The sequence below is a fragment of the Arachis ipaensis genome, chromosome B09 (assembly GCF_000816755.2).
Source record: "Arachis ipaensis cultivar K30076 chromosome B09, Araip1.1, whole genome shotgun sequence".
Taxonomy (NCBI): domain Eukaryota; kingdom Viridiplantae; phylum Streptophyta; class Magnoliopsida; order Fabales; family Fabaceae; genus Arachis; species Arachis ipaensis.
Window position 1 is genome coordinate 131,367,573 of NC_029793.2, and position 27,998 is coordinate 131,395,570.

General features: G+C 35.3%; 2 protein-coding genes and 1 long non-coding RNA gene across 4 annotated transcripts; 2 read left to right on the plus strand and 1 right to left on the minus strand.

The window, feature by feature from the left end:
- Nucleotides 1,735-4,003, plus strand: LOC107616478. The gene is made up of 3 exons (XM_016318430.1): nt 1,735-2,026; nt 2,120-2,312; nt 2,521-4,003. Exons 1-3 carry the CDS (start codon nt 1,735-1,737, stop codon nt 4,001-4,003), a joined length of 1,968 nt encoding a protein of 655 aa, XP_016173916.1.
- LOC110267199 lies at nt 10,337-14,596 on the minus strand. Its single transcript, XR_002354558.1, has 3 exons — nt 14,485-14,596; nt 13,614-13,615; nt 10,337-10,432 (listed from the first exon to the last, which is right to left on the minus strand). It is a non-coding gene; the product is annotated as an uncharacterized LOC110267199 (long non-coding RNA).
- On the plus strand, nt 19,967-22,315 carry LOC107619333 (50S ribosomal protein L34, chloroplastic). 2 transcript variants are annotated; one of them, XM_021110462.1, is made up of 3 exons: nt 19,967-20,580; nt 20,783-21,059; nt 21,898-22,315. In XM_021110462.1, exons 2-3 carry the CDS (start codon nt 20,864-20,866, stop codon nt 22,146-22,148), a joined length of 447 nt encoding a protein of 148 aa, XP_020966121.1. In that variant the 5' UTR covers nt 19,967-20,580; nt 20,783-20,863; the 3' UTR covers nt 22,149-22,315. The 2 variants fall into 2 exon arrangements, with proteins under 2 accessions (XP_020966121.1, XP_016177074.1); XM_016321588.2 differs by lacking the exon at nt 19,967-20,580 and having other exon boundaries at nt 20,776-21,059.

The window sequence follows — 27,998 nt, forward strand, 5'->3', positions numbered from 1 at the left end:
ACACCATACTTGAACAACCAAAACTACTACCACTTTGTGATGAATTTCCTTTTTTTTTCTGTAATTTATCATTTCTTTTGTTAGATGAATTGGATAACTCCGATCCTAAGCATCACAAATTACGCACACTTCATATTCACCTATACACTTAAGAGTTCTATCTTTTACTTAGCCGTTTCCAAAGTTTGAATGTGAGTATAATATATTAAAAGACACTATATTTTGTCACTCAACCAAAATCTTCGTTTCGCTGCCAGTAATTTATCATTTTGCACTTTGCAAGTTGCTTTTATTTTTGGGTTATTGGCATATATATAATCCAAGTTATAGTGGGTTAAAATGAAATTCAAAGAGCATGTCAATGACATTGGGCTGTCCATTATTGATGGAAGCACTATGCAAAAGGAAGTTTCCAACTTTTTTCTTATTCACGACCAAAAAACCGTTTTCCTTAATGTTAAAAAAATATGTCCAAAAAATAATTGAAGGAAGTTGAACTTTGCAATCGGGGCGTGGACAAGAACAACCGAAGGTAAAGCATATGTCGCATGTATTTTAGAGTTGTCACTCAATATGATATATTATGAATTGACTAATACATAATTACCCTTTAATCGTAGATTTTTCGTGTGGGGGTGGTGGACAGTGGATACCACAAAATTGCAAAAGATTTAAAGAAAAACATAAAGGTAAAATGAAATGCAATAAAAAAAAAAGGTATATGAAAAACTGAATGTGGATCTTTTCATTTTCTTTTTCAATTGAGAGTGTAATATATGATCGTTAATCCTTTAACATTTTTTTTTATATCTTTTGTTGGTCTCATTTATGAAGTACACTGACAAATCCAAAAATTTTAAGCAATAAAGACAAACATGTATTATATAAAAATAACAAAAAAAATCCTATAAACATATCAAAGCATATAAAAATATTAAATATTAAATAATTTTTTATTTATTCATTATAAGGAAGCTTGAAGGATGATGATGGAGAGAAATAGAAGTGATGTTTTCTTCAAGGTAAAGGCCTAGATTCTGAATGTTTCGTTAGATTCTTTTGTGGTAGAAATTTATTTTTTTACCTTTTTGCATGTCCTATTGGACCATCGTTTTTATTAATGAAATAACTACTTTTGATTAAAAAAAAGTAATTATCCAAATTAGGGATTTTTTATTTTAATAAATAAAATAAATGTTATATTTACCAAAATAAATAATTTTACAAGTATTTACTGATTTAAATTTTCTTGTCATATCTCGTTTACACTGTGAACGAGATAATTTTTCACGTATGTAAACGAGATAATAAAAGACAAATATTAAGTATCTATAAAAGGATGTGTAACCCTTGGAATTCTCCACACACATTTCATATCCTTTCTCTATCTCGTTTTTCTCACAAAAATAAAGCTGAATGGCCAGTAACAATCCATTCATAGTTGTGCTTGTTTATCCCAATTATCGTATGAGAAATGGCGACAACGGGGTGACATTTGAGTGTCAGGATCCGATATTGTTTCGCACTCAGCGTGTGGAGACGTTGTCGGATTTGAAGAGTTTGATATTGAGCAAGCTCGGTGGTACACAAGCGAGGGAGATAGGTAGGGTGGGGTATAGGTTGCTAGCACCTATGGGAAATGGAGTCTTCCGGTTTTGACTATTCTGACTTCACGGGGACGAGCATGTGCAACTGATGTTCGACATTCATGGGAGGATCATGTGTAAACAGATAATGGAGCTGTCCGCCAAGGTGGGTCACGGTGATAGTGGGGGTTTCGTACATGAAACATATGTGCAGGACGATCGACCTCTCGCACCACCGCCCATTCATGTCGCGATTCCGGAGCATGAGGCAGAGGAGGGTGAGGAGGAGTCGGACGAGGATTACGTAGCGGACAGTGCGGACAGTGAGTCTTCCGATGGTGGCAATGATGATGAGTTTGTGCCGGAGACACCTGCCGGGGGTGTGGCACGCCATGTGCTGCCTCCACCTCACCCGATTCCGGCGCTATCGGCTGTGCCAAGTCACTATCACAGTCTAGATTTAAACGCCAAGCATGAGAGGACCCCGGTTTCTAACACCTGTGAAGTGGATTAAAACCTAAACGGCGGTGTAGAGTTTTGGGTTGGACACAGGTTCAGAAGCCGAGAGGCGGTGCTTCAAGGTGTGAAGAACTACAATATTCGTAGGAGTGCTGAGTACCGGGTGATCGAGTCCAACCAGTTAAAGTACCATGTGCAGTGCCATCAAGCCGACAGTGGGTGTCAATGGAGCCTCCATGTGGCCCTTCGTCAGAATTTTGGATACTAGTAAGTTCAAATTTAATTGTGAATTTGAGTACTTTTGTATGATATGTTATCTAGGTTAGAGATATAGTGTAAGCATAAATTTTTTGTTGTGATTAGGGAGGTTCGGAGGTTTAGTGGACCACACAGCTGTCTAGCACCCACCATGTCTCAAGACGATCGTCAGTTAGATAGCAGTCTCATCTGCAGGGTCATATTGTCCTTGATTCAGTCCAACCCCTCTGTCAGTATTCCAGTCTTGCAAGGTGCGGTCCAAGCAAGCTATCACTTCAAACCCTCATACAGAAAGGTGTGAATGGCAAAGCAGAAGGCAATTGCACGAATCTATGGTGATTGGGAAGAGTTGTACAACAAGGTGCCGAAACTGTTTCAGGCACCAGAGCTGTTTCCCTGGCACCATATGTGACCTATGCGTCAAACCGTACTACGATGGACACCTCATGGTGCGCGACTGCTGCATGTTCGACAAAGTATTTTGGGCTTTCTTGTCATGTGTCGAGGCCTTCAAGCATTGCAAGCCGTTTGTATTCGAAGACGGCACGCATCTGTATGGCAAGTACGGTGGAGTGTTGCTTATTACGGTGGCGCAAGACGGGAACAACAACATACTGCCAATTACTTTTGCCATTGTTGAGTCTGAGAGCACCGAGTCATGGTCGTTCTTTCTTACTAATTTGAGGCGCCACGTCACCCCACAAGACGGCTTGCTGGTTATATCCGAAAGATCTCAGGCCATCAAGGCCGTCCTAAGCTCCGATGATAGTGGTTGGCATCCCTCTAGGGCGTTCCATGCTTACTGTATTAGACACATGGCTGTGAATTTCATGAGCCGGTTCAAGTCAGTTGAGGGCAAGAGATACCTCATAAACACTGCTTACAGTCCAAGTCAGGCCGGGTTTGAGTGGTACATGGATGCATTGAGAGGTGTCTCCCCGGCGATGGCGGACTGGGCTGATCGTTTCAGAAAGGAGATTTGGTTTCAACATTGCGATAGTGGGCGGAGGTTTGGACACATGACCACGAATTTGTCCGAGTGCATCAATGCTGTGTTGAAGGGGACACGCTACTTGGCCATTTTGGCCATTGTGCGAATCACGTACGAGAGACTGCAGAAGTTGTTTGTTACGAAGGGTAGAGAAGTGCAGAGCCAGTTGGCGGCCATAAACCGCTTCTCACAGAGACTCTTGGCCGCCATTGAGAAGAATAGAAAAAGCATTCTGAAGATGCGTGTGACGCATTGTGATAGACGGGCCTTCGTGTTTATTGTGGAGGAACTAGAGTCGTTCGAGGGATGGGAGCATGATTCCTTTCGGGTTCGACTTTCGGAGGGAACATGTGATTGCGGATTATTCCAGTCTCTCTACTATCCGTGCCGGCACACACTTTCCGGATGCGCTGCTGCTAGCATTGAGTGGGCCCCGTATGTGCATCCAGTCTACAGGCAGGAAGCTGTGTTCAAGGTGTATGAGATGGGGTTTCCACCCATTCCCGACGAGTCCTTATGGGCGGAGTGGCATGGGACGATGCTGCGTCCTAACCTAGCCATGCGGCGAAAGGCGACCGGAAGACCAGTGTCCACCAGATTCCGAAACGATATGGATGACGTCGAGCGACAAGAGAAGCGGTGTGCCTTGTGTAGGCAAGTCGGCCATACTAGACGGGGTTGCCCTAAACAACCCACCGGAGATGCCTAGGCCATTTTAGTTTGGATGTACTTTACTGCCGTTTGAGTTTTGAATTGAAAATTTACTTTACCGTTGAAGATGTCATATTTTAGTTCTTATTGTCACTATTACATTCTATGTTTTAGTCATGCTGGAGATGACATTTCTTGACTTGGAGTGCCTTTTAAGTTTATATAGTTTGTCATGAAAATTCTGAATTTTTCGTAACTATGAAAATAAGGCAAACTAGTAAGTAACAATAAACATAACATCAATCCAACCAAAATAAAAATAACATCAATCCAACCAAAAAATAAATACATAACTCATAACTACGTACATATATACAATCCAACAAAAGTACAGAAAAAATACTAAAAAAGACAACGTAAACATCATCTATGGTGGGATCCTGGTAGTGGCGCCTGTGCCCGATGCCACATGGTGGAGGCTGAGCCTGGCGCTAAGGTTGAGACATCTTAGGGTCTCCGACTAGCATCGTCGGGGTAGCCGGCTGCTGGTGCGATGGGGAATAGTATGGCTGGGGCCCCTCGACGATGGACCTGTGGCGTACTGATGTAGCAGTAGATGAGGATGCGAAGGTGGCGCTGACGGAGGGGTGATTGGCGGCTGGGATGAGGTCAGATACATATCGTAGTCGTGGAAGGGCAGGGTCACATACTGGCTACCCGGCCGAACACCCGCCCCGAACGATGACGCAGAAGCCGGTGATATCTGGAGAATCTAGGAGGACGTGTGCGCGGGACTTGAAGGGTGCTAGTACTCCCCGATACCAACCTCCCTACCTGTGCAGAACGACTCGGCTATCCGATCCATAGTGACGGGCGGTGCGGTGTGAAGATGGAAGGCGTCATCAATGAGGATCTCGTCAATGATGAACGGATTTTTGCTAGTAAAGAATTCACAATAAATTCTCGTTGCTAGTATAGTTTCTAAACGAACAAAGAATCCTTTCATACAAAAATTTGGTTGTCACTAAAGCAAACCCAATAAAAATAAATCGAAGTATTTAAACCTCGGGTCGTCTCTCAAGGAATTGCAGGGAGGTGTAGTTATTATTGGTTATGAGATTGTATCTTTTTGGGGTTTTGAATAAGGAACAAGAAAAGTAAATTGCAAGAATTAAACTAATAGCTAATAAAGCTCTTGGTAAGGTATGAGAATTGGAAGTCCTATCCTAGTTATCCTTATCAATTGTGATGAGAATTGTCCATTGCTACCACTTAGTTAACCTCTAACTATGAAGGAAAGTCAAGTGGATGGATCAATTTGATTCCTCAAGTCCTAGTCAACTCCTAAGGAAAGACTAGCTTTAGAGGGATCCAAATCAACCAGCAACTTTCAATTATCAATCAACAAAGGAGTTTGATAACTCAAGAGTCTTCAATTACTCAACCAAAGCCAAGAATATAGAAATCTACACTAAAATCCAACCAAGCATTTTATCAAACACTTGAAAGGCACAACATAAAAGCATAGAAAAGCAATAAAAGGCAATAAAATCCAAACAACCAATTGTATGCATCAATAACACAAATAGAAGAAAGTAATCATAAATATGAAATACCTCAAATTGTATTAAATAAAAAATCATGTCTAACATGAGAATTCATAAACTAAAGTGGCAACATAGAGTGGTCAATAAGGTAAATAAATAAACTAGAATGTCAGGACAAATAAAAGTAGAAGAGAAACTAAATTAAACTAAGATAGAAATCTAAAATTGAGAGGAACTAAACCTAAGAATCCTAAAACCTAGAGAGAGGAGAGAGCCTCTCTCTCTAGAAAACTACATCTAAAACCTAAAATTATGTGTATGAAAGTTGTGTGAATGAATGTGTGTGATTCCCCCACTCTACAGCCTCTAATATGTATTTTTCAGGCTTGAAACTGGGCCAAAAACAGCCCAAAAATTGTCCCCAGCGATTTTTGATACGTCCAGCACATGGCTCTGTCACGCGTACGCGTCGCTTGTCTGCCGCACTATCCATGTGTACGCGTCCTTTACGCGTGCACGTCGCTTAATGGCAAGGCAACTATGACAAATTTTATATCATTTCGAAGCCCCGGATGTTAGCTTTCCAACACAACTGGAACCGCCTCATTTGGACATCGGTAACTCAAGTTATGATCGATTTAGTACGAAGAGGTCAGACTTGACAACTTAGCAATTCCTTTAATTTCTTGTATTCCTTCCACTTTCGCATGCTTCCTTTCCATCCTCTAAGCCATTCCTGCCCTATAGACCCTGAAATCACTTAACACACATATCAAGGCATCGAATGGTAATAAGAGAGGATTAGAATTAGCAAATTTAAGGCTAAAGAAGCATATTTTCAATCATAGCACACAATTAGGAAGGAAAATGTAAAACATGCGAATTCAATGAATAAGTGTGAGAATAGTGGATAAAATCCACTCAATTAAGCACAAGATAAACCCTAAAAATGGAGTTTATCAGTCAACCATCTCCTCCTCCTCCTGATGAGTACCGGATGAACCGCCCTCATGCCAACCAGGAGGTGATATGTCCTAATCTCCCAGAGGCTGCTGACCGCCGCTCCCAGATGCATGCCAAGCTCCATGTGACGGGGGAGGAGGAGGTGGTGGAGGTGAAGCCTCTCTGTCCTGTGCGATGTCTCCATGCTCCTCTTGATGGGCATACTCCGCCTCCTCGTCAGACTCAACACCGACCCCCAAACATCATGGCCGGGCCATCTCCTTCCTCACCGGTACGCCAGGTCGACGTTCTCTATGGCCTCTGTCCCTCCGAGCAGGTCGTCGAGTATCATCCCTACCCTCCCTCGCACGTCGACTTCGATCCGGCACGCCCCGAGGATAGGCGAGATTGTCCTTGGACTGGCTGGCAGTGGGCTGTACGTCGGGGGGCAACTTCGCCAGCCTCGGGTCCTCCAGTACCTCCTGCCCCGACAGATGCCTAACACGGCAAGCCCCACGCCACCAGTCATAGTACTCTAGGGTCGGCCTAGTATCGAAGGTGTGGTGCACAGTGATCCGGTGACCAGGATCAAACCTCTGGTGCCATCTATCGTACCACTCCTTCAGCTTCAGTGACCACCATACATCCTCACCACGACCAGTGGTAGTCAGGTACCTGTCAATGAAAACAATGTGTTAAATACTTCCTTACTTCATAATAACTGAACTCTAACAACGGATAAGTAAGTGAAAATATAACATCAATCTCACCTATCAAGATTTACCGGAATGCCTGGTACCTGCTGCTCTCCATTGAACTGCCGTTTCACCCGATCAACGTGGTGAAACCGGACTATATTGAAGCACAATAGTGGGACGACTGACAACCATGTCCCCCACTCCTCCTCCTCACAAAACCAGGGCGGACACAAAGCCTGCATGGCAGGGTCATCATAGACTCTCCATGCAAACTGAAGAGAGAAAGTGTTCGATATAATACAAACACAATTATTATACGAAATCTATCTAATTATCCATATAACAAGCATACTAAAGCATATGATGTCTATCTAATTATCCAAAATAAAAACATAAGTATTTTACAGCTAACCTCGTCGAACCGTAGCCGGTCGATCGAAACCCTCTAATGCAGGACCCTGGCCTCATGCTGATCCCTACTCTGCTGCGGCAATCCAACCAACCTAACACATCGCAGGAGAGCATATATGGTTCGTTAAGTAACATACCAAAAGAATTGACAAAATTATTTAACTCAAATACATAAATAGACATTTCTCACCTCGCAGCCAGAGGATATTGGTAGACCCCTCTATCTGGTGGACACCATTGAGGAAATATCTGATAGATCCAGGACATCAATAGTGGAGTGCAGCCAGCGATATCCGTGACACCCCGCTGTGCCGCCGAACAAAGTGACTGATACGTCCAGGCTAGCACAGCAAGCCCCAGAAAAACGCCCTACACTCCTCAAAGTCCTGGAGCAACGATAGCCAACGAAGGTGCACCAGATTGTTGGACTTGTCGGTCATCAAATACCCTCTGATTAGTAACATGATATAACCCTAGCGTACTGTTGGAGGGTCTCGAGATCGTCTGTTGGGGGCATCTGGTAGACACGATCCCGCAGCCAGACAAGCTTCAAGGTGAAGGACTCCTTCCTATGCTCCACTTGCTGTGCTGCCACGGGAGGCCTGGCGCCGAGCAGCTGCTCCACCAATGCCCATGTCTCCGTGTGGTACCACCTACCAAGGTCTCGGAGGCACCCCCGACGGGGTTACCGTGTGCGCGTAGGTCTAGGTGGTATGTCACGTCCTATAGGGTGATAGTGACCTCACCCTACGGGAGATGAAACGTGTGTGTCTCTAGACGCCATCGCTCCACCAGTGTCAAAATCAGGGAATTGTCAAAAGTAAAATTTTTGAGGGGCACCGTGTCGCCGAATCCGGCCTCAGCCAGATACGGGAAGATGGCATCTGGTGGAGGTAAAGTATGGTTCACTCGCCGGGGCAGTAGGAGGCGAGGCCTCTGAAGAATGAAAAAAAAAATTAGCCTTAAGAATACAATATTTTAACTTTCTAGCCTACACATGTCTCTACATTACATATTCGTTAATAGACAAATCCTAACTACAGTGTTATAAATACTAACAACATAGCACAAGAATAACAGAGTTCCAAACTAATAATTATGTCATACCAACCTAGCACAAGCGAATAGAGTTCTAAATTCCTCCTACAGACCTAACTCCTAATTCATATAACTACGTTCTAATTTTTCATGACTACTTAACAACGGCCACATCCTTAAATTAAACAAACATAACAAAACTAACCTTGAAGTCGGCCACCCCGGCGTAATGTGTCGTCTCGTTCAACTTGTTAATGTCTCCGTCATTCTCCGTTTGGCGCGCCATCATTGATTCGGTCAAAGGTATAGTCAGAAAGGGTTAAAAGAGGGGAGAAAGAGGTTGACAAAGTCAAACTGGGGCCCGAAACTAAGCTGTAAACGACTTCTATATATAGGCGCGGACAGGCCATATGTAAACGAGATATGGCAAGGGAATTTAAATCGGTAAATACTCGTGAAATTATTTATTTTTGTAAATATAACATTTATTTTATTTATTAAAATAAAAAATCCTTAGATTAGAAGATCCCAAAATGTCAAAGAATTTATTGGAAAGGTTAAGGGAAAATTATATCTTTTAAGCCATGTTTTACATCTTAAATCAATTAAATGAAAAAATAACTTTTATATTAACAAATGGCTTATTAGCTCAGTTGGTTAGAATGTTAGGCGAACAAAGATTATCAAGATGGCTTCAGATTAGGCCCAAATATTATTTTTCATGAAGTAGCCCGATGACCCCGACCAAAGTTTATCAAGATGGCTTCAGGTTAGGCCCAAATATTATTTTTCATGAAGTAGCCGGATGACCCGACCAAAGTTTGAGCAAAAGCAAGGTAACAAATATTATGAAAAGAGAAAGGGATTTTGAAAGCTCACTCACTGTAGTGATCATCAAATCAAAACTAACAAAATGACCCATATGTCAAAGCAAAAAATACACTGATAAAATGACAAATAAATATGAACATAAATCAATCAATGTGGCACTAGTCCGTTTAAGTTCGAATGCCAAGACAAAAAAAAAATTCAAATGCCGTTTTCTACCATAACATTATACCATAACAAAATATAAACATAAATAATATATCTATAAGTCTATTACGGTGTTACCACGATAATATATATATTACGATAATATATATATTGACAGATCATGCACTAATCGATTCTATAAGAATGTGCATGTACTCAACTGAGAAAGAAGAAAAAAAGGTAAGGAGTTTTTCGCTTTGAGTTAAATGTGCTTTGTAGTCACTGCTTTGTGGCGTTGTGGAATGATATATGTCTTGTCAGAACAGAATTGTTCTTGTATTTTATATATATATATATATAAATGACAAATATTATGATTGATATGAGAGGGACGGATTTAGTTAGAAGAGTCTAGATGGGACACGCTTTGTCACGATAAATTTTAGAAGATTAAATTTAATGGTGTTTGTATAGTTTTCTAGAGTATTTGAGAATGTTCTAGATGGTTTGGAACGTTCTAGAATGTTTTAGAAGGTCACGTGATATCTTAGAAAATTTTAGAAGACTCTAGAAGGTCATAAAGTATTCTAGATGAGTCTTGATGTATATAGAAGTATGAAGAGTAGTATGCAATAATCTAGAAGTATTTAGAAAATTGTGGTAGGATAGATATTTATAATGAAGGTTTTGGATGATTAATCTGGACCGTTGATTAGATTTAATTCTAACCATCCATTATAGAGGTGGATGGCTATAAATAGAAAGTGAGAGTTAGAGTTTGAGTGTGTAAATCATTTGTAATAAACACTTGAGTAATAAAATGTTCTTTCCACCAAAGCTTCCTTTCTCTTGTATTCTTAGCTTTCTTGCTAAATACTGAGGGTTAGACTGACTTGGTCTTAACTTAAGAGGTTGAGTAAGTCTGAGTGCTGGCACAGTAGCATTGGAGTGTGTCCAATGTCGTGACAATTTGGTATCAGAGCAAGGTTCGAGAAGGAGTACAAGTAGTTTGTGGGTATGACTTCTAGTGTAACCATGGAGCATGTTGAGTCTCAAAGGGGAAGGGATGCTATTCCTTCTCAATAGGGAGGCAAGAAGGCCCGTTCTTCAAGTGAGTCTAGAGGTAAGGACTCTAACTTCTTAGAAGAGAGAGTTTCTATGTTGGAGAATGTTCTGTTCTCTATGGATGAGCGCTTCCAAAGGATAGAACATGACAAGGAGACCCTCGAGACTCACATATTAGGAGAACTAGATGCTTTCAAAGAAAGTATGCTCCAAATTGAAGAAAAGCTTGAGAATTCCTTGAAGCTATTTGAGGAAGTTCGAGTTCGGTTCGAGGAGGCAAAATCTTGACCAACCATTATAAAGGAGATGACAAAGATTGATCTCCCAAAGCCAAAAGAGTTTAAGGGCGTGAGGGATGTTCGAGAGGTGGAGAACTTCCTATGACAAATGAAGAGGTACTTTGAAGGCCACGGGGTGGTCGAAGAAGCAATAAAGGTACGCATTGTAGCTCTCTACCTTTTTGATAATGCTACTTTGTGGTGGAGGAGAAAGTGCGCAGATATAGAAAAGGGTACTTGCAACATAGCCACATGAGAAGATTTCAAAAGGGAGTTGAAAAGACAATTCTTCCTTGAGAATGTGGTCTCTAAAGCAAGAAAGAAGTTGAGGGAGTTGAAGCACAAGAGTACGATTAGCGACTATTTAAAGGAGTTCACTACTCTCACGCTTCAAATCTCTAACTTAGCATTAGATGATGCATTGTTCTTCTTCATTGATGGACTCCAACCTTGGGCAAAGCAAGAACTTCAAAGAAAGAATGTTAACGATATTGATAAGGCCATCGTAGTGGCCGAATCACTCACTGAGTATCATAGGAGAGACTCTAAAACCAAGTCTTCCTCCAAACCTTCTACTAAAGGTGGGGGAGACAAGAGGAAGAATTTCTCAACCAAGAAGGAAGAGAAATACTCTTCAAAGAAAGAGTACGAGGAAAAGAAGAAGACTTTCGTGCCCAAAAGAGGATGTTTCGTGTGCAAGGGACCACACCAAATGAAGGACTATCCCAAGTTAGGGACTCTGGCATCTATTGCTGAGGAACGAGAGGTTCAATCTCAAGTAACTGAGTGTGTTGGATCTATCGAACTCATGACTGTTGTGAAGGGTAAAGAGGCAAGCACTGCAGAAAAGAAAGGCTTGATGTATGTCAAAACCTTTATCAACGAAAAATCTGTCATGACTATGATCGACACTGGTGCTACACACAACTTCATCACGCCTAATGAAGCAAAGAAACTTGGATTGAAAATCACCGAAAAGAATGGTTGGTTCAAACCCGTGAATACCAAGGGTGAACCCCTTAAGGGAGTAGCAAAAGGAGGTTAATGAGATAACTTTTAGTTCTTGGAAGGGCTTTGTGAATTTCTCAGTAGCACCCATGGACGATTTTAAAATAGTCATCGGGCTCGATTTATAAAGGAAGGAAAATATAATACCTATGCCATACTACGACATATTATGTGTCATGGAGAAAGGGTCTCCATGCATGGTCCCTACAGTCTCTAAAACTGGAGGACTACCGATACTTCTGTTATACAACTCAAGAAAGGGTTCAAGAAGAGAGAGATTACATATTTGACTATATTACAAGAGGAGTCAACATCTAAAAGAGAAGACGTTCCTCCTAAAATCAAGAAAGTCCTTGAAGAAAATAAGGATGTGATGCCCCTCTCGAATTGCCATAACAACTACCGCCTAGGAGGAAGGTGGACCACAAGATTGAATTGGAGTCAAAAACAAAGCTGCCTACCTTAGCACCTTATAGGATGGCACCGCCAGAACTTGAGGAGTTGAAGAAGCAACTCAAGAATTTGCTAGATGCCAGGTTCATCCATCCATCGAAGGCACCTTATGGCGCACTAGTCTTGTTCCAAAAGAAGCATGATGGTTTGTTGAGACTATGCATTGACTATCGAGCACTTAATAAGGTAACCATCAAGAACAAATACCCTATTCTTTTGATAGCCAATTTGTTTGATCAACTTTGTGGAGCTAAGTGGTTCTCAGAGCTGGATTTGAGGTCAGGATATCACCAAGTGAGGATTGTCAATGGTGATGAGTCTAAGATCACGTGTGTCACGAGGTATGGATCGTATAAATAGTTGGTGATGCTTTTTGGCTTGACCAATGCTCCTGCAACCTTCTATACCTTGATAAACGAGATCTTTCGACCTTATCTTGATCGGTTTGTAGTGGTCTACTTGGATGATATTGTTATCTATAGCAATATCTTGGAGGAACATGTAGAACACTTACAAACTGTGTTCAAGATCTTGCGAGAGAATAACCTATATGTGAAGAAGGAAAAATGTTCCTTTGTAAGGGACAAAGTCCACTTCTTGGGACACATAATTAAAGATGGAACTTTCTGCATGGATCAAGGAAAGGCGAAGGCTATCAAAAAGTGGGAGCCACCAAACAAAGTATCTGAATTGAGGTCATTTCTTGGGTTGGCTAATTACTATCGGAGGTTTATCAAAGGATACTCCACTAAGGCTGCACCATTAATTGATCTTCTAAAAAAAGAATCACTCTTGGGAATGTTCAAAGGAGTGTTAAAAGGCCTTTGATGAGTTGAAGGCTGCTATCACAGAAGGAGTAGTACTAGCACTGTCCGACTACTCAAAGGTATTTGAAGTCCACACTAATACTTTTGACTATGCTATTGGAGGAGTTCTGATGCAAGAAGGACATCCTATTGCCTTTAAAAGTCGCAAGTTGAATGCTACAGAGAGACAATACACCATCCAAGAGAAGGAGATGACCGCGGTGATACATTGTTTGAGAACTTGGCACCAATACTTGCTTGGTTCACACTTCATCGTCAAGATAGATAATGTGGCTACAAGTTACTTTCAAACTCAGAAGCAGTTAAGCTCCAAACAAGATGTCACTCGTTCTTACCTCGACAAAGCTGCAAAGAGAATGAAGAAATGGACAAATAAAAAGAGGAGGTCTGCAAGCTATCAAGTGGAAGACAAGATAATGATTAAACTTCTTCCACAATAATTCAAAGTCTTTTGCAAGGTTCATAAGGGTTTAATTTGTAAACACGGAGGGCCATTTGAGATCATTGGACGTGTTGGGGAGGTTGCTTACAAAGTACAACTCCCTCCCTATATGAAGATCCATCCCGTCTTGCATGTGAGTATGCTTAAACTATATTATGAAGACCAAGATGAACCGAGTAGAGGTGACTCAAGTCGCACTCCACCTGTGGTGATTAGATCATTTGATAAAGAAATCAAAGAGATCTTAGCTAATCGCGTCGTGCGACGAAGAGGAGTACCACCAAGTATCCAATACTTGATCAAGTGGAAAGGACTCCCGATAACCGAAGCTAGTTGGGAAGCTTGTGAAGCTCTGGGGCAATTCCAAGAATACCTAGATCGCTATCATGAACAGAACACGACGAAAACGTCTGCGTATTAGGTGGAGAGAGAATGCACGGTAAATTTTAGAAGGTTAGATTTAACGGTATTTGCATAGTTTTCTGGAGTGTTTGAAAATGCTCTAGATAGTTCCGAAACATTCTAGAATGTCCTAGAAGGTCATAGAGTATTCTAGAAGAGTCTTGATGTAAATAGAAGTATAAAAAGTAGTATGGAACAATCTAAAAGTATTTAGAAAGTTGTGGTAGGATAGATATTTGTAATGAAGGTTTTGGATAATTAATCTGGACCGTTGATTAGATTTAATCCTAACCATCCATTAAGGAGGTGGATGGCTATAAATAGGAAGTGAGAGTTAGAGTTTGAGTGTGTAAGTCATTTGTAATAAACACTTGAGTAATAAAATGTTCTTTCTACCAAAACTTTCTTTCTCTTGTGTTCTCTTGTGTTCTTAGCTTTCTTGCTAAATAATACTGAGGGTTAGGCTGACTTGGTCTTAACTCAAAAGGTTGAGTAAGTCCGAATGCTGGCATGGTAGCGTTGGAGTGTGTCCAAGGTCGTGACAACTTGCTCTACCCCACTGGGTTTTAAAACATTTTTATATAGTATATAATAATAAAATTTATTTATTCTATTATATAATTAAATTTGATCCTATAATAGCATAAGACCAAAAAGATGATGGTAAATTGGATTGAAACATAAGAACACGAGCTATATTCTAAATATGTTGATACTTGCATTCTACATTTTATTAGGTTTTTTTTAATAGTATATCAAATTTAATGATCGAATTGAATAATTAAATATTTGAAGATGAGATTGAGATGCGAATTTAACTTCAAGCATCCATTTGAGTATCAAGGCGCCTGATTTAATGCTTCTTGGAGCTTTAGAGTATTAAAACTCCTTTTAAAGAGTTAAACAAAAGTTAACATTTATATTTTTTTTTGTCTTTTTTATTTAAAACTTGTTTGGACTAAGACTATTATTTTAATTTGGACCATTTTAAGTCCGTTATATTTTTGGATTAATATTACTCATATTATATTATTATAATAAAAAATTATTATAACATTATTATAAAAGATTTAAAAAACTGAAGTGAAACATATATTTTCGTATTAATTGAGTAAAGTATCGTTTTTGTCCCCAATGTTTGGGGTAAATCCTATTTGTGTTCCTAACGTTTAAATTGTCCTATTTGTATCCCTAACGTTTGCAAAAGTGATTCAATGTTATCCCGCCGTCAATTACACATAATGAGCACTTTAGTTTGAGTTTTAAAAATCTCTTCTTGAAGTTAAAATACAAATGTCTGGGATAGAATTGATGATCTACTCCGAAAAATAGCTCATCAAATGTTGAAACTAATTCCTACAACATTTACATAATTCACTTTTCTAGGGACATAATGGAATCTAAACACAAATAGTGGGTATAATATTAAAATCAAACACATCCAAGTGAGACCTAATTGACAATGAATACATCTAAGTGAGAATAATTGAAAAATATAATCTGATTTGTTAGTATAATTGATAGTAGAATAACACTGAATCACTTTTATAAACGTTAAAGATATAAATAGGACGATTTAAACGTTAGGGACACAAATAGGACTTACCCCAAATGTTAGGGAGAAAAACGATACTTTATTCTTTATTTAAATAGTAATAAAAAGGCAAAATTATCGTTTTGGTATTAATTAAATGCATAAAAAAACTTGAGATTTAAACAATAAAAATTATTTTAGAATTAAATTTGTTTAAATAAATTAAAAAATATATTTTTAAATTTTAATTTATTATAAATTTGTTTAAATGAATTAAAAAACATAATTTTAAATTTTAATTTATCAAACACTCTTATAGATAATTTTATAAAGACAAAAATATCCTTATAAAAATTAAGGACCGACTTATAAGCTCGAACGACCAATCCAACAATAAATTATATAACTTTTATCTAACACTAATTTCACTTCAATTATTAGTCACTTTTCTTTGTTCATATTATTTTTTGTAGTAGAAAATTTTTTTCTTTTATTTAAAAATCTAATTCTAATTTGAATTGATATCATTTAATAAATTTATAATGTTAAAATTTACATTTAATTTTAAAAAACTAACATGCACTTTTCATATAATTTTAAATGATAAGAATATTTTTTAAATAATTAAAGTTGTTTTATTAAATTAAAAAATAAAAATTTAAATTTGAATCTTTTTTTCTTTAGTAACTAAAAGAAACAGCACGGGAATGTGAATTTGAATTTCATTTTTTTTTACCAAAGATATGAGACTCGAACCCGCAACCTCTTAATTGAGTATCGGGAGACTATGCCATTTGAGCTATTACTCATTGGCGTGAATTTGAATTTCATTAATAGAACCAAATATATTATTTAGTATTAAGTTTAAATATTAAAATGTTCTTTTAAGATTAGATTACTTAAACGAGTTAGAAAGTAAAATTTTAAATTTTAATTTAAAATACAAAAATAGGAGCAAAAATAGAAGACCAGAACAATTAAAACAGGAGAATAACAGAAAAGCACAACAGCATCACCACTCAAACTACATGGGAGACCTAGGCGGCGAGTGAAAATGCCTCCGAAACAGCGGCGACGCGACGATAGAAACGATGAAGGAGACGCGACGTTGAAGGAGACGCGAGTGACAGTGGTGAACGGTGGTAATGAATTTGGTTAGAAGTGAGATTTGAGAAAGAGTTATGAGGTAAAATAAATATAAAGAGTTTTTTAATTTAAAGTAAAAGAATATAAAGAAAATAAAAATTTTAACTGCGAAAAACTAATTTAAAAATAAAAATATATGGAGTGTTGATTCACTAAATATTAACGACTTTATAGACTGTCGATTCACCAAACTATTAGAGAGTATTGTAAACATAGTCATATTAAAAACAATACGAGTATATTAATTTTTTAATTTATAATTAACGATTTTAAATAGTTACTTTTTTAAAACCGAATAAATATAATTAATCATATAAGTATAATAATAGGGAAATTCACTCATATAAGCCAATGAGTCTCAAAATTTACACAAATCAACCAATAGAAAAATTGGTTCATGAATCAACTAAGAGGGCATTTCTATGTAGTTCGAATTAGGCTAATTCCAACTCCACTCTCAATGTAGTTCGAATCAGTATGATTAGAATTACGCACAGACGCACACACCCACTAATTCGAATCAACCTAATTCGAATTACACACACTAATTCGAATCAGGGTGATTCGAATTACACACAAACTCACGTACTCGTTCGAATTGGACTGATTCGAACTAGTTATGGAAAGTTGCCAAAAATATTAGAAAAAATATTATTGAAATATTTGTCAAAAATATTAAAAAAAATATACTACAAAAAAAATATAAAAAAATTATAAATATTAGTTGAACGTGAATTTTATAGCATAAATATAATACATGCAATTATTTTAATACACCAATAATTATATCTATATGGAGCCAATGCTAATCGAATTCAATTAGTTCGATAATACGAGTGTATGAAAAATAAATTGCATTTTATAAAGTTTAAAAATTTTTATTATGTGATAGGTTAGTAACGAGTACATTACAAATTTTTATAGTACTCATCGTAACAATGTTTAATTTAGTAATTGTTATTAAAATTTTAGTTGTACTCGTTACAAAATAAATAATCACAATAATTTTTAATAGCTCATGAAAATTTTTTTAATAAAATTATTTAAATTATATGGTGAGATATTACATGACTCGAATTATGCATAGGGAAGTTCGAATCACTCTTATTCGAATTATATGGTGAGCAATTCGAATTCTATACAATACTCTTCTGCCCATTCTTGATAACTCATGAATATTTTTTAATAAATTTATTTAAATTATGCCACAAAAAATATTTTATTCTATACAAAATAATTAAAAAATGGCTTAAAAGATGTTAGGAGTACTATAAAAATTTGTAATGTCCTAAGAATATTCTACATAGTCAATAATAATTTAGAAATTAAAGAAAATATATTTTTATCATGTATTTACCTAAATCACTAGAATATTACAAATTTTATAGTACCTGTAACATTATTTAAGCCATTTTTTTTAAATTATTTTGTATAGAATAAAATATATTTTTTAATTATTTGTATGGAATAACATATTTTCTTTAATTTCTAAATTATTATTAACGTAGGGTATTTTATTTAAAATTTGAGTACATACATGTATTTACCTAAGTCATTAGAACATTACAAATTTTTATAGTACTCCTAACATTTTTAAGCCATTTTTTAAAAATTATTTTGCATCGAATAAAATATTTTTTGTGGTATAATTTAAATAAATTTATTAAAATATTTGTTGTACAGATATGTTGCTTTTAATATTTATATACTATTTTTTTTGTTTTGAACTTCAGCCCAATATCTAAAACTTATAAAAAAATCTAAAATTTATAAAAAAAAAAGTTAACCTGATTAACAGGTTACTTTTTTTAAATCCAGACCATTCAAATAAAATATAATAAATAAAGAGTTCAAATTTAACGAATTAACAAGGTGTACAACATCCATACTTAGCAAGGAGCGTTTAAAAATGAGCCCTGTAACAATTATTGGTTTAGTTGAATCTCGTAAATTTTTCTCTAGGTTGGTTTATATGGATGATTTGCCCTATAATCATACGTATACGTTTATTTTTATCAAATTAAATTAAGTTATTAATTAAATTATATTTATTTAAATTTTAATTTAAAAATTTTATAATTTAAAATTTTAAATTATGTAAATGAAACTAATGTTTCCTCCGTGTATTGAGGCTTTCCGCCACTGTAAGCCGCTGATAAGCATCGACGGCACACACCTGTATGGCAAATATGGCGGGACGTTGTTGTTGGCGATCGCATAGGATGGTAACTCAAACATTTTGCCTGTTGGGTTTGCACTCGTGGAGGGAGAGAACGTAGATTCTTGGTCGTACTTTCTATCGAACCTTAGAAGGCATGTCACTCCACAACAAGGTATTCTCGTGATCTCTGACAGACACAACGGCATCAAGGCTGCGTTAGAGAGCCCCGATAGTGGTTGGCTACCCCCGCATGCTTATCGGGCATTTTGTATTCGGCATGTTGCTGCAAATTTTGCCCTCACTTTCAAGGGGCAGGATGCGCGGAGGTGGTTGGTAAATGCCGCGTATGCGAAGACGGAAGCAGAATTTGACTATTGGTTTGATATAATGAGGACGGAGAACCCGGCCATGTGCGAATGGGCAAACAGAATGCCTTATGAGAGGTGGACACAGCATAAGGATGGTATTTTTATTTAAAAACATAATTTTAAGTTAGTGTTAATTTTTTGAATATTAACTTTTTTAAAAAAATATAATTTTTAGCATTAATTGTTTAATGATGTTATCAAGATACAATAAAAACTCCATTAATTATCCTTTAAAATATTGTGCCAATGCATATTATAACACTAATGAAAAGTTAGAAATAAGTTATGTTTTTCAATTTAAATTTTATTTGCACTAACATTACTTTTTTGTTTTCATTTCGGCCTATTTTATATTTATTTTATTTTTGAATTGCTATTGGCTCATTACAAAATTATAATAGAAACAAAAATTAAAAATTAAAAAAAAAATTCATATTTAAATTTGAAAAGGATAAAATTATTCTTTTGAAGATTTAGTTTAAAATTTTCAAATATTTATTTAAAGTTTAAATAAAAAACAAAAATATCTATTTAATAATAATGTTGTTTAAATTTATCTAAATTTAAAAATTTGAATTTAATATTAAAAAATTAAAAAATCATGTATAAGATTCATTTTAAAAAAATCAAAATCTTTTTTAAGATTAATGTTATTTAATAAAAACTAAAATGTTACTCTTTTCTTTTTTTAGTCAAGGGGAGTCAAGTCACCCAACCCAATACAAACAAACCCGAAAACCCCACCCGATCCAAAGCCTAATACCATCTCCATCACTTTTGAAGCAAGAGCGCCGGAAAAAGCTCCGCCGCGGTTTGCTCCTCAGCACTTTGGTTCCGCAGTCATCTCCGATCCTCCTTGGTCACGTGTAGTCTTTCCTCTGTGCTGGATTCATGCCTTCCAGTGATCGCCGAGGCCTGCTCCGCCGCGGTTCCAAGAGGTTCACAATCTAATCGTTTGCGTCTTGCCTTGGGCCGACACCGCCGCTTCTCCTCTGTGGTTCCATGTTGATTCCCCGATGCCGCTGGCTCTCCGCATCGCCTGGAATCGCCGCTGCCGCTTCTCCTCTTTGGTCCCCATTCATCCCGCTGCCACTTCTCCTCTTTTGGTCCCCATTCGCTACGCTGCTGCTTCTCCTCTGTGACTCCTGTTGATCCCCCAATGCCGCTGGATCTCCGTCCGCAACGCCTAAAAATTTATTTTTTTTTCAAGGATCAAAGGCAAACAGACTGACCCTGACGTGGTTGGACGCGGCGGCAACGACAGAGAAAATATTGAGGAGAGATAAGGGTGATGTACAGTGAGTGGCTGACTGAGTTAGAGAGAAAAACAAGAGACGACGGTATGTAAGACAATTAAATTATTTTAAATAAATAAATAAAAAGAATCAAAATAAATTTTTATTTTCATTTTTTCTTTAATTTATATCTAATGGAGTTTTAAAACTCCAAACATTAAGGGAGTACCCTAACAGCCACCGAGTATCAACTCATAATTATTCAGCTAACTTAAGTAAACTTCCTTATTTTGACTTGTTAACGTAGGGTTCTTTCTTTATTCTTTATTGGGATAAAGTTAAGGCTTACAAAAGAGCAAGCCAGAGGCCCAGGAGGCTTGAAGAGATAATGGCATCGTTACCACTGAGTCCTTGGATAAGCAGAGCCCCAGTCGCTTCCTCTTCGGCATCTCTCGTCTTCCACGCTGCTTCATCGCCAGCATCACTCTCTCTCGCTCGCTCCTCCCCTCGCCCTCCCCTCCTCCACTGCTCCTTCCTCTCCTCCTCTTCTTCCTCCCTTTCCTTCCCTTCCTCTCTCCTCTCAGGTAACTTCTTTTTCTTCTTCTGTCAGTTTCTTTAATTCAAGTTTGCCTTTGAGCTTCATAGTTGTTTTGAGATTGTAACTGCCTAACTGGAATTGTCTTCCATTTGTGAAATCCAAAAGCGAAGCCGCGTTTGTGTTACTTATGAAAAAACAATGAGATTGGAGATGCATAAATTTCTCAAAGCGTAAGTACAGTAGGGAGTTACTCTTCTTGGGGAGGATTAATGCTCATTTTTATCCCGAAATTTTGAATAGTCAAAATAGCCCCTGTTGATAACAAATGTGAGTCAAGTTTGTTACTTTCGTGGATTATTTTCACATGTCAAAACTTTTAAGAACCAAAGTTTGCGCTATTCTTCTTGTGTGGATTTTCCTAGGACAGCATGTTATGTTATTACTAGGGAATAGTAGAAAGTTCAATTACCAGAGGAATTAACTTTGATTTTTTTGATTTAAATTTCATACATCTAGAATTTAGTTGGAATTGTTTTGATTTGATATTTAATAGCTGAATTCACGATTTTACACTTATTAGTTTATCTAATTTGCCAACTTTAGATACAAGTGATAATGCAAATTATTTAACAACATGAAATTGGTTTAGTCAAATTCAAGACATGGTCATGGTGGCAGATCTTTTAGTCTTATAACAACAAAAAGTACGAACAATTTGGCCAAAGCCAATAAGGTGCTTTTAACGGTATTTAACTCCTGTACTAAATTAAGGGTTGTTCACATTGTCGCTTCTGTTCTTAAAATGAGCTGCAAACCAGCCTCATGACTAAATTTGTGTAGCTTCTAGTTTGTCTTGATCTCAGCTAACTTCTTAACATTTCCAGGTTTGTCGCTGGGATTGGAGTTGACATCTGATGTTCGGGCTAGAAGAGAAAAGGGCCGTGGCCTGGTTGTGAGGGCAGGCAAGGCTGCTCTTTGCCAGACCAAGAGAAACAGATCGCGGAAATCATTGGCTCGGACCCATGGTTTCCGCAGACGAATGAGAACAACAAGTGGGAGAGCAATTTTGAAGCGTCGACGTGCTAAGGGACGGAAAGTTCTTTGCACCAAGTCCCACCCAAATAGTGGCAAATAGAGGCATGAAGGCATGAAGGCTTATAGTTATTTTCTTTCTGTTGGTAAATTTGTTGATTCCTGTAAGCATGTCTAGATTTCAAGCTTTTCTTCCATAACAGTGGTTCTGTACTCTTTATAATATTTGAAGATTGCATTTTATATCTCAACATTTGTTTTTGTCATGCATAATTCTTGTTAAGTTGCACTGTTGTTACAAATTTGCTTGCTGCAACATTTCTTATAATTATTTCTGTTTATACAACTTTTTATGCTATGTTAGCCTTAACATTACTGTTTAAGTATATGTGTGGGTGGAATTGGCATTTATGCATTTTTCTTACCATATTTTTTCTCCTTAATTATGGCATTATTTTTTCTGAATAATCACAATGCATCCATACATTAACGAGTGCTGTGGAGTGTAGACAACCTTCTAAGATTGGACAATGAGATTGTGTTACTTGAAAGCTTGAAGAGGAATGGTTAATGGGTGTAGATTTTTCAATATCATCATTTAAGCCTTTTGATCATCTTGTTCATGCTTGCTTGAATGTTTGTAAAATACTAGAGGGTCAATTCATTTTTATCTTATGAAATCTAAGGCTATATATTATTTAGAATTTTAAACTAAATCAATTATTTAGAATTTTAAATGTTTGCTGTATTTAAGTTTTAGGAATATTAGTATTATTTTCGGTCATTAATTAGTCGTCAATGTTAAAAATTATGGGCAAAAAAATATTTTTAGATTATTAGACTAAAAAAATTAGGTTGATAGTTAAAAATAATGATAAAAAATAATAAATTTCGATGGCTCTCTAATATTTCTTTTTAAATTTTACTTTTGTAATTGACTTATTGTCCTTCGCTTCTTGTAATTTTGCTAATATCAATAAATATATAATTAATAAAGCCAAATATAGTTTTCTCCAACATGTTCACAAACTTGGACTGGTTGGTTTTCAGTAGAGGCATTCCATAACATTCCTTCAACGGTTATGGTTTGGTAAGTTTCTATTAATTGTTATTTTTCTCACTGTTATACTGTTTGAGATCATTTACTAATTAGTTTTTGATCGGTTATTTTTGTGCTGAACAGCTTAGAACCGTGGTTGTTCGAATTGATAGTTCTCCTATTGGATTGCCTTTTAAATACAGAAATGTAAAATCAGTGCTTTTTATTTAGTTAGTTCCATATTTGATGTGTAGTTCTCATTCTACTCATAAAAGTTTGAAATTAATAGAAGAGTTGTCTTAGTTTTATTCAACCAAAAATTTTTATATTTCTAATAGGACGGTTGAATTGCAACTTTTCTAATAAAAAAGAGTTATCTAGATTATTTTTTTATTAGTTTAATATTGATGATAATTAATTATAGTAAGAGTACATAAAGAGTACATAAAGTTAATTACAAAATATTTTTTTTAATTTTTTATTTTTATTCGTTTAAAATTTTTAAAATGAGAAGAATCAATTTTTCTCCATCTCTCAACTTTCATTCTTTTTCTCTCTCTTCTGGTTCAAATAAATAAATAAAATAAAAAAGTGGATTTGTATATATATATATATAAATAAAGGGCAAAAAAAAATGACAAATTTTAAGTAATGTTCAATGTGATATACTTGCATATAAACTATATAAATGGAGACCCCAACAATGCAAGTCAACATTAATCAAATCTTAAAACTTTGTCGAAGATGTTCATGGTATATATCAAGTTAAGCCAAACACTTAATAGCTAGTGGTATCATTGATTAGGGTCATACTACGGTAAAGATGTAAGGTACAGAGATTCTCTCTGAAATTTTTATATCTTTATTGTCTCTTGTAGCAATCAGCTTGTGACCATGGCTGTAGAAAGACTGGTGGCTTGGCTAAAAGCACATTTGAACTAAGTGATCATATATAAAAATTTGACATTTGACAACCTTATTTATTTTTTATTTGAGAGTTTTAAGAGTTTTGTTTAAGATTTTTTTTGCCTAATAACAATTTTATAGTACTATAACTGATTTGGATTGATTGAGTGATCATCTCACTTGTCTACCTAATTAAGTATTAGAATTTTGAATCCCGTCTTGTGTATGTAACAACTCATTGGCTAGTGGCTAGTGGCAGACCCTTAATAAATGGAGTTTCAATCCGTGGATAATTAGTTCTCGATCTGCCGAGTTGAAAAATACAGTAAAAGAAAATAGTATTTGTCTTGAAAGTAGAACAATTCTAATTGATGATAGCAATACTTATGGAGATTTGCCTTTGTTGAAATTTAACTGTCACAATTTTATTTATTGGTATCATATTTATTGAGGAAGTCAAACAATATGATCAACGTTATTACGAGTTAAAATTTTATATTTTATTACAGGATTTTCAAGCTTCTAAACTTATAAACTTATGTCATTACAAAAACTATTAGATTGATTAATATTTTTTGGCAATATTACCAAAACACTGTAGTTGAATATATTAATTTGTGTAAAAAGAAACTATAATAATTTATTTTTATAATGTTTTTAGCCTATGCTCTAAGGGCACAATTAGCAGAGCCCATAAAAAATACTTAATTAGTTAATACAAATAATTAGTATACTTGATTTGGTTCAATAATAAATTAAAAGAAATAAATATGAAAGGAAGAGATAAAGAAAAAGTGAACGAATAAAAATGTGTAGTTATCAAAAGACAATAAAAGAAAATCTTTTTTATTTTTCTATTTATTAATTATTAATTTATTTAATTAATTTTGCACCATTTATTATATGTTATTCATCTTACAAATTAACACAATTAATTAGTTTAATTATAGATAATTATTTATAATTGATATAACTCATTTTACTATACTTTCTAAAAAAATAATTAAAAAGACACGTTTTAATTTTTTGTTAAAGTAAAATAAAATAAAATACATAAATTGAATAGATATAAATTTGAAAATTATAAAATTTTGTTAACAATTCAAATAAATTAGTACCATAAAACTGAATTTAATGTCTATTTAAAATAATTATTGACCTTCTATTCTTCTAATTATTAATAATTTAAACATAATAATACACTATAACTTATTTTTTTATTTATTTTAAGTAATTACTAACATTTTATTTTTTTAATTATATTCTTGTCTTATTTATCATACATGCTTTTGAATGGCAAAATTACAAACATTTTTTCAAAATGCTCAAATGCGTTATTACTTTCCATTAATGGCAAAATTACTCGGAGATTCAACGGGATGAACGCATATTGGATCAGATTGGATATGGCCAAAATTTCGATCCGATCTGCACTAAAAATCATCGGATCCAATATCCACAGTTTTTAAATTTGAATTCGCTCTGATCCGTACATTTGCGGATTGGGTCAGATCAGATATATTCGCAAAACACAAAAATATTTTTAAAAGTTTATTTTTATTGAAAAACCTATTATTCACTTATTGACTTGAGTATCGGAGTGCTTTTTACAGATATTCACTCCCTTATTTTTTTAATACCGACATATAATTCATCTCAACGAAAAAGCTTGCAGAAACTTATCGACAAACGAGCTATATAACCGCCAACCTTCACAAAAATAATAATAATAATAACTCTAAACTTAAACCCAAATCTTATACTCTTAAATCTTAAACAATATAAGTTAAAGCTTACTCCCTAATGTGCAATAGCTTTTTTCTGTTTATCAAAAAGCAAAAAAAAAATTACATTTTCAAAAAACCAAGATGACCCTCATTTTTTTGTTTAATGAAATTAAGTTCTTAGATAAAAAGAATTAGTAAAAATTATTTTTAGCATAATTATTAAATTCAGTTTGATTTTGTTAGTCGAATTGGTAAATTCAATTTGACTTAGTTGATTGAATTAAACATTTGGTCATCAATCCATATTGGTCGTTAAAAATAATAACAAGAGGTCGGGTTCAACACAGGCTCCACCATAAGGAAGTCGGGAACGAGGGTTAGCTAGCAGATAACACTTATTTGAATAAGTAATTGCCCCTAAAATCTCTCAACCTACTTCCATGAGTCAAACCTCAACTTTTCTAAGATAAAGGGACGGTTATCCTCCTTAAAAGGCGGAACTACTCCAACGGTGGTTATGGGTTCACCACTATAACTTGTTGAAAATAACTTAGTGAAAGTTGATTGAATTGGCACAAGTATTAGTGAACACATCTATTTTAAATTTTAGTTTCACACTTTTGACTATTTTAAATTTTTTATCTATGCAATACCGATTTTATCGGTTTAACTAATAATTAATCAGTTAAACCAAATAAATAGTGAACCAGTAATTTTATCGGTTCGATTCTTACAACTATGATTCAACTCATTCTACTGATTGGTTTATCAGATTATGGTTTATGGTTGACTGACTTCGGAATACGAATTTCAATTTACAGATTCGGATTCAACATTCACATCTCATCCTCCATGGTTCAGGGTTTAGGGTTCACGATTCAACGTACATTATTACGATGTCCTTTTACTAAAAGAGATAAATACATCAACTGCGATTTACGATTCCGAGTATAATTTTTACAAAATTTGGTTCTCTGGCTCCCAGACCATGGTTCACCGTTTTCACAGTTGCGAGTTTTTGGGTTCGGCTTGCGGGGTTCAGGTTCTAGAATTAATCTTGCTGTGTACTGTTCCAAAAAGGAATAACCAAATCAACTGACTTTTTACGGTTCAGGATTTGTCTTTTAGAAATTTGTCTATATCGTTTCGTCTCTCAAGGGTATACGAATTGTGTTTTGTAGATTAGGGTTACGATTTATTCCAGCGTAGGAAGCTCGGCTCTGTAGTGGGTTAGCTTTCTCTGCACAATTAATGAGAATATCTGTAAATCTTTATATACTTGCATCTGTACATTATAATTATCCCATTGATTATATTGTTTTCAATTATTTCATTGTTTGTGGTGTCATGTTGAATAATTTGTACATATGAGTAGCTTAAACTTTTATAGCAGCTAGCACCATGTGGCGATTATAAGGTCAACAATAGTGCGTCTACGAATGAAATAATAATCTTTAGCATGTTTTACGTACGTTTTTTAACATTTTCAATAACATGTTCCATTTAATTTTTTTTTTTGACTAAAACATGTTTCATTTGTATAAATATCTTTCTTTTTTATAATTTTATTATTTTCATTAAAAAAATAATTCAACTTTGTCGTGTTAGTGGTATATAGTAAATTTGTTATTATTTTAAATTTAAATTTAAATTTTTTTATTTTATTATTTTATTGTTCATTCGATTACAACTGTAACCACTTTCAGTTAAAATTGTAATCGATTTATTTATATATAATAAACTCTAATAGAACTTATATTTAAGTTCAATGATACGAATTTGTATCAAGAAACAGAGAATTAGGTAAAAAAAAAAAAATAGAATAGAGATCTTAGAATTAGAGTTAAAGGAGAAAAGTAAAGTTTTTAATTAAGGTAATGCTACGTTTAAAAAAGTGAATTTTTTGTTCCTCCGCTGAAATGTGTTGGAGGAAGGAGAAAGGAACACGTGGAATGTTGATTCTCTCTTGTCGAGCAGATGCTGTAGCATTTGCAGAATGATATGAAACATAGGTAAGACTGTAGTTTATTAATTGGAGTTAATTTTGCATATAATAATAATTTTTGAACTCATTTTTTAAATAAAAAATAGTGTTGACTTCAAAATTTTATGGGACTTATCATGATAATAAATAGAACAACAAAAATAATAGATAAAAAATATGAGAGTATTTTATTCAACAAAAAATAGCTTAAGAATTACTATCATATTTAATTTTATTAAAACTGAAAACATTATTATTTGTTTATTATTATTAAAACAAAAATTATAATATTAAAAC

Bases quoted from the DNA above. Each gene is read 5' to 3' on its own strand.
- LOC107616478 (XM_016318430.1), top strand. From the start codon at position 1,735: ATGGAGCTGTCCGCCAAGGTGGGTCACGGTGATAGTGGGGGTTTCGTA. The intron at 2,027-2,119 runs GTCACTATCACA...ACGGCGGTGTAG, and splicing joins GGCGCTATCGGCTGTGCCAA to AGTTTTGGGTTGGACACAGG. The intron at 2,313-2,520 runs GTAAGTTCAAAT...TCCTTGATTCAG, and splicing joins CGTCAGAATTTTGGATACTA to TCCAACCCCTCTGTCAGTAT.
- LOC107619333 (XM_021110462.1), top strand. From the start codon at position 20,864: ATGGCATCGTTACCACTGAGTCCTTGGATAAGCAGAGCCCCAGTCGCT. The intron at 21,060-21,897 runs GTAACTTCTTTT...TAACATTTCCAG, and splicing joins CCCTTCCTCTCTCCTCTCAG to GTTTGTCGCTGGGATTGGAG.